This window comes from Protopterus annectens, chromosome 3.part1 (genome assembly GCF_019279795.1).
Source record: "Protopterus annectens isolate FY-2018-M chromosome 3.part1, PAN1.0, whole genome shotgun sequence".
In the NCBI taxonomy this organism is placed as follows: Eukaryota; Metazoa; Chordata; order Ceratodontiformes; family Protopteridae; genus Protopterus; species Protopterus annectens.
Genome location: NC_056732.1, coordinates 1,872,804,031 through 1,872,811,658, shown reverse-complemented (window position 1 = coordinate 1,872,811,658; position 7,628 = coordinate 1,872,804,031). Strand labels below are relative to the sequence as shown.

At 37.2% G+C, this 7,628-nt stretch overlaps 1 protein-coding gene across 1 annotated transcript in view; it reads left to right on the top strand.

Annotated features, from left to right (window-relative positions):
- The first annotated feature begins 1,356 nt into the window (after positions 1-1,356).
- Positions 1,357-7,628, top strand: part of LOC122798796 (piggyBac transposable element-derived protein 5-like) — a 123,501-nt gene continuing 117,229 nt past the window's right edge. Inside the window, exon 1 of the mRNA XM_044067907.1 lies at positions 1,357-1,462. Within this exon, the coding sequence (XP_043923842.1) occupies positions 1,451-1,462 (12 nt within the window). The 5' untranslated portion in view covers positions 1,357-1,450. The remainder of the gene's footprint in view (positions 1,463-7,628) is intronic.

Sequence of the window (7,628 nt, the reverse complement as noted above, 5' to 3'; positions counted from 1 at the left end):
ACCTCATTTTAGCTGAGCCTCAAAATGTTGTACATAGATCAGCACTCTACTCTTTTTAACAACTTTAATGGTATTTCCTGTTACTGGAGGTTTTCTCCCCAGGCCTCCGCTGAAAAAGGACCTGTGTCCAGTCAGACTTTCCCGGTAAGCAAATGCAAAATAAATAACTAAATAAATAACTCTTGATGTCATGTGCATGAATGCATTGTAAATCAAATATGAAAACTATGTCTGTGTGACACTCACCAACAGTCATCTGTAACTTAATAAAATATACGTCATAATGCATTTTCACAGCACAGATGTAGCAAACCAGGAAAGTTTGGAGATTACACCTAGACTGGTACAACCCCAGCCAACAGTTTTTGAGATATTACAAGTAATATGAAAACACTGGTAACATTCATAACTGCTTGCTACTGTCATAGTATATTACCATCAGTGTGCAAAACTATTACTAATATTCATAACTGCAGGAACAAAAAGAGGTACAGAGCTCAAGGTGTGTGTGTGTGTGTGTGTGTGTGTGTGTGTGTGTGTGCGTGCGTGCGTGTGTGTGTGCGTGTGTGTGTGTGTGTGTGTGTGTGTGTGTGTCTTACCCACTTCTCTATTATGGGGTGCAATAACAAAAACATTGCTAATATTCATAAACCACTTGTTACCATTAAAATGTAAAATCTGTAATTCATTTTTATAACTGTGGAAACCAAAAAAATATGTCTGTCTTAGGATGAGTGCATTTTGCCTACCCCCTTTTCACGTGAACCCTGTCTGGATAGTGGAAGGGAGAAATGGGCATAGCATGTAATGTACATGAGCTGTCGATGATTGTTGCCATAGATTAACAAAATATAATTTCCATGCTATGTTTCAGCAGCTTCTAAAGCATCTGATACTCATTTTGGTGATAATAAGCTGAGCTGAACCCTGTTATCTCCTTTTTCCCAAATATGTGTACCCTCAGAAGTGGACTCCTCATTCATGCTGAACATATACTGTATGACCCTGTGGTACCAAATCATATGGAGTGCCAGATTGCAGAACGCCTGAAACGTAACTTTCAGTGCTTTTAAAAGTCACAAGGCTGTGCATACAGCCTGTAAAAATAACACACATCAGGAACAGGAAATATATAAAACCTGGTTTTCTGTGCTTCTTCATGTGTCCCTCCTAGCAATGTGAAGTAAATGATGAATGTGTCAGCCTATTTTATTATATATTCATGCAAACCCCTCCCTCCTGCTCTTTCTTGCAGCTTTATGTCATGAATATTAATTAGGTGGCTGGGGCAGTGTAGGGACATATTTTCCAGTAAGACAGGAAGTTGATGTTATCTTTTTCTTGAGACATATTTGGTTCATGTGTTGGACAGTACAGAAATACTTTTGATTCCTGTGGAGCTTAGACCTCGCAAGCAGTTGTTTGATTCCCCTGAACACTGTGGAACATCATGAATTTGGAGGTAACAACTGAGCTGATGAGAAAAAGTCTTTCCGTTACAGCTGACATTTGTTATTACGTTTCTTTTTTTAATCTGAGGCAATGGGCCTTGTGTTAGTGAACAGTGTAGTTTATGTTGCATGCTGTGAGTGGGTTTGGGGGAAGGGACAGGATAAAATGAAGATGAAAGGAAAAAAATTGCTTTACAGGGATCTGCAGAGGGAACAGGATCATGTGAAAAATGTTTTATTTGTGTTTGTTCACTGACATGGACCACTGATCCAGCTAGATTGTTTTCAAGCTTTGCCCAAAATATCATTTGTGTTGAAAAAATATCCCCTTTGTGCTTCTGATTCCAAACATTAACGAGTAGCATACTCTTGTGTTTCTGAGTCTGGCAATTTGTACTGGCAGGGACAAAGCAAAGGTGTTAAAGCTGGAGGAAAGAGCCTTCAGTGGGAGGGATTAGCTTATAGTATAAGTTCATATATGGCAAGTTACAATGGCTATATACATTTTTTGACAGAAGAAAATGTTAAGTAAAATTAGATTTACATTGTATACTATGTACAAGAGAAAGTTTACAAAATAATATAAACATACAAAAGAAAATATGCATGCATGAATTAATATAGCAATAACCCACGCCTGGGTGTGGGTAATGCTAAATTTACCCACGGTTGGCGTAGTTTGGTCCTGAGGGCTTCGCCCTCGGGACCTAACAAAGCCAACCGTGGGTAAATTTAGCATTACCCACACCCAGGCGTGGTTATTATATGACATTATTTAAGAAAAGAAACTATTACTTTTCTTAAATAATGGCATAGTATAATGCCTGTTTGCTGCCCTTCCGCAGATGTCTGGCATCCGCGGCAGTTTTGATGTACTGCGCGCCTCAGAGCTGTGGGCAAAAGCAACGGAGAAAGCAAGATCTCCGTTGCTTTTTTTTAGTGTCTCGCTATGTTAAATGAGTTTAACATAGCGAGACAGTTTAAAATAAGCAACGGACATCTCCGCTGCTTATTTTAAACTGTCTCGCCATGTTAAACTCATTTAACATAGCGAGACACTGAAAAGCAACGGAGATCTTGCTTTCTCCGTTGCTTTTGTCGCTATGTTAAATGGGTTTAACATAGCGAGACAGCTAAAATAAGCAACGGAGATCTCCGTTGCTTATTTTAAAGCTGTCTCGCTATGTTAAACCCATTTAACATAGCGAGACAGTGTTTTAAAAAAACGAGTTATACTAATGGAAAAAAGTCCGGGCGACTGGACCTTTTTCCATTAGTATAACTCGATTTACAACGGGCACACTGGCCAATCAGCGTGCACGTTTTGGGGGGGTCATGGTATAATATATATTGTTACACATTAGTTTGAGATTTAAACACTGAAGCTGTTTCTTAGCCTGTATCTTGGAAAAATGAACATTTATTTGGCTTCTCAAAAAAGGTTTCTGTTATTTGGCTTCTCAAAGAGGGTTTCTATTAAAGATTTTTTAAATACTGTAGAATGCTGTTGCACTTAATTTCTTTTGGTAGGTGTTTTTTAAGAGCAGGTCCTGTTCTGGAGATGGCTTTCTCTCCTATGGCTTATTTGAATCTTGGCATAGAAAGAGTAAGCAAATTGTCATGCCTGTTTTTAAGTGTGCAGTTTTGGTCTCTCAGGGGTACTTTTCTTTTGAAAGGGGGACAGTATTCTGTTGTAAGAATTTTGGATGTAAGTGTTCTTTGCAGAAGAATAGCCATACCAGGTATTTGGTGCCAGTGCATTGCTGAAGTTATTCGCAGTGGTGTGCTCTGTGTCCAGCCAGGACTGCAAATTGCGCAGATTTATTTCCAGGGACTATAATTTTTGAGGTGTAGACACAGTGCATGTGAGTAGGGGTAGAACTTAATACTGTGTAATATAAGAACATAACATTATGCAAACACCAGGAGCAGAAAAAACATTTGGTTATCTGATTGATTACATCTCTTGCTACAGCAAAAAAGTTCCAAGATAGATCTGTAATATAGATTACTTGTGCTGAAGGGTGCCTTACCCTTACATCTTGGGGATATGTCTCATGCCTCTTAGCAACTGGCAGAACTGTGCTGAGTTCTGCTACCACCAAAAGCGTGCTTCTGCAAATGGCAAACTGGATCTTGTGATACTTGCTGTATGGTAAGGAGCGGGCCAGATTACTTGTCCTGCAGAGTGGCCTTCCCACACCTGTTAGAATACGTCCTCTCCCTCTCAGCAGCTCTCTGAGCTCTACTGTATGCTGCCACCCCCAGAAGCATTCCTCTGTGCACTGGAATGCAGTAGTATCTCCCCTGCACAGTGACAGCATGTTCTCCATTAACAGTCCTCTGTGGAAGTAACACTCGGTGCTTTTGCTAGGTGACATCTAAGTGGGAAGGTAGAGTCACCTCCCTCTTCCCTTGAATGGACAAGTCAGCTGCTACTTGAACCTGGGTCTCTCTGCCATAGCCAGAACTTTACCCCTCTGTGCCAAAGAGATAGTTTACTATGGTGATTGTTTCTGAGATCTCTTTAGAAAGTGAGAAAGAAAATCTTGTGAGAGCGAGGAATCTCAATATTCATTATGGAAATGCTACTTGAAATTAGAGGGAATACAATGGGATAGCAACCTTTTGAAAAAGACTTTATATAACATGCTAAATTGAGTTAATTAGATACTGTTAGTAAGAGAATACCTACTTATAGCATCTGGAACATTATAATGATGCCTCTTGAGGTACGTGTTTAAGGCAAGTTTAACACTTATGACTGGATCATTCTAATTTATGCAGAGAACTAGAAGAAATGTTGGTAAAAATTATATGGTCAAAGAGTAGTTTGGGAAGTAAAGTAGTTACTAAGGAAACTTTATGTATTTGTAAGTTGATATTTTAAATTGGAAGGAGATTTACTTATGCTATATTAGGAGTTGGTACTCTTCTTTGTCGAATTTCTGATAAGATATTGCAAATGTTATGTTTGACTTATGCAGTTTTAATGGCTGTCAGACATGGCATAGGTTATAAATGTATTTTTAGTCAGTGGTATTAGTGATTTAATGCCTGCCTAAAGCTGCTTTGGGTTACTGTTAGCTGTACTCTGAATCTGTGGAAATGTCATTGGTTTGCACATTGAAGAAGGGTTTTACTACACATTTCACAATTTATTTGCCTTGGTTTCAGATTTCTGACATTATTTAGAGGTGAAATTGTAAATTGTTATGGGAATAAGAATTCAAGAACAGCATGGAATATGGGAATAAGAATTCAAGAACAGCATGGAATCATCTAAAGATGCAGAGGGAGGTCAGGATGAAGGCTGCAGCTCTCCAGGGTACAAGGTGCCAGGCAGTGAGATTGGCAGATGCCATTTTTGTGGGAATGCAGTGCCAGCATAATTTGGAGTCGAGGGTTGTGCTGGATTAGGGTGCTGCATCCAGATAACCTAGCTATGATTCTGTAATGATGAGTAAAGTATTGGTGACCAATCCATAACAGAGATTTATTTATTTATTTTATTTTTATTTTACATTTGTTGACCGGGCTAGTCTAACTGGATACATGTCCATTTTCAGTAGAGGCCCGGGGAGAAAAGCTCCAGAAAACATTAAAAAATTAATAGAGGATTTACAGAAACACATATAAACAGTAGTAATTGTTACATAAAAACATTGAAACCAAAATAAAATATACAAACAATTGATTAAAATTTTTTTTTTTTTTTTTTTTAACAGAAGATGAACTACTCTTAGTAAATGTAGCATAATGAAAATCGTTTAAGGGTAGTCTACTAAAGAAGGTATAATATACTTGTAAACATTGAATTTATATGCAAACCTTAGTATATAGAAGCATTATAGGAAGGTTGTAGTAGATGTAGGTTGAATGTTAGAGTCAAGAAAGAAAATGTTAGAAAGCAAAATTAGGAGAGCAGTTTGTACCTAAGAGGGGTAAAAGGGTGAAAGTGGACCCAAGGAAGCAGGAAGATAGAAGTGAAGGAGGTAAACAATTTAGTCAGGGTTTGTGCAGGGGCACAACCAGTGTGATTTGAGTCTTTGTTTAAAGAGAGACAGAGATGGTAGTAGAGTTAGATCTGTAGGTAGAAGGTTCCAGTGTTTGCCAACAGTGTTTGAGAAAATGCTATCACCTGACAAGTTATTAGACTTTGTAGTACAAACAAGTAATCTACTTGAAGAGCGTATGAAGTTAGATTAGTATAAGGGGTGATAAGGTTAGCAAGAATAGGAGTATTTTTAGGTTGATAAAAGATTTTGTGAGCAATGATGAGTTGGGAAAATGTTGGGAGATCAGACTAGTTCTCAGCAAAAAAAGTTATTGTCTTCTTATCTTTAACAGGCTTTGGGTGCCTTGGAATGTTTATTGTTGTGCAGGTAATAAAAAGTGACCATAATTCCAGATTTATTTTAGAGGGGTGCAAGAGTCATTCAGAGAGTCAAGTTATCATTTTTTGGCTGTGTATTCTAATAATTAAAGATCTTAGTCAAGCCAGGTCATGGAGACTTGTTTTGGGAAATGAAAAGGTATTGTTTAAGGAACACCCTGTTTTTTATGTTACTCAGAATATTAGTATTGCAGTAGTTTGGGAAATTTTGATTATTCAAATTTTAAACATGCATTTAAAAAATTCCTGTCATCCAAGGCAGGGAATTGCTAGTATGAAAGGTACAGGTGATTCTGTCTTTGGTTTTATGGAGCTCATTTTGACATCTGAGTATGATATGCATTTTGTTACATGTACTTTGACAATTTCAGTGGACAGTTTTGAGAATTTTCTTCTTTCCATAAATGTTCAAGTGATGATGCTAATTTGTAGGCAGAAGGTCAGAATGCATATGGCCATGGTTAACTTCGCATTCCATAAGAATTGGATTATCTATTTGATGAATAGATTAATTTGCTTTCAATTTATTTTTGCTTTAATTTGCATTTTGAAATGTAAGTATAGGACAGGAAATTATTACTAGAAAGGCTGGTAGTTTGTACACTGCATTATTATCTCAAACTTGACACCCAAAGAAGATCTTTCTTGAGTTTTTGGTAGCAATTAGTGAGTATGAAAAAAAACCTTAATTCTAAATAATTATCTCTTCACTTTTTAAAAAATTCCAGGTTGTTGGCCAAGAATCTTCTACACAAGTCTTTTCTAAGGACTGCATACTTAACATACAAACCATCATTTCTTGTTCCAGGGTGATTAGAATTAAATTCGATCTCAATGGAAGTTGCCAGTAAAACATTTGTCAGGCATTCGTAAATAACATCAAGTCACCCAGGATCAACTTTAATTTGCTTAGTAAAATATTTCTGCAATTTTCTCTAGCCTAATGAATTGAATCCTATTGTACATACAGACTGAATCACATTATTCAATATAAGGTCTAATTGTCACTTTGTGGATTGGAAAGAGGACTCTTTTATCCCTTCAGGAAATACAGAGTAAAATGTCCCTTAAGACAGAATAACATTTCTTATTAACTGTATGTATGCTGTCTTCATAGGACAACATGCTATCTACAAAGATGTCCAAGTCTCTAATGTTTTTTCACCACTATTATGTTGTTTATTGCATAACGATAGCAAAGACTGATATTCCCAAAATGAATAACCTTTGTTTACTAACATTACATTTCATATGGTTACTCCTAAATTGTACATATAAATTACCCAGGGATGTCTGCTTCTTGCTTGAGCCTTAATTGAGTTCACAAAAGCTTCAGTTTTATAGTCATCAAGAAGATTGCTAACCCATGCTCCTCTTTCTACAAGGAAGTCAGACGTAAATAAATTGAAGAAAACTGTACTCAGTATTGATTGTTGCAAGACTTCTCAGTGACAGGCAAGTCCTTAAGGACATCATCTCCAACTCTAACCCTTGAAGTTCTGTCAGTTGGCCACTTGTTGGCCCACCTTATTATATCATCTTCAACTCTAACTCTTGAAGTTCTGTCAGTCGGCCACTTGTTGATCCGCCTTATTATATACTTGTTAACATTTATTTTGTTCACTGCATTTCTGATCGCACTAGAGGGTACAGAATCGAGGACTCTCGAAAGGTCCAAATACACAACAATCCACTAGCAAACCCATATTGGTAGGTAAGCATCTTGATAAAATATATCAAGTTAGTCATACAACCCATACTAGAAAATATCCAAGTCTGAT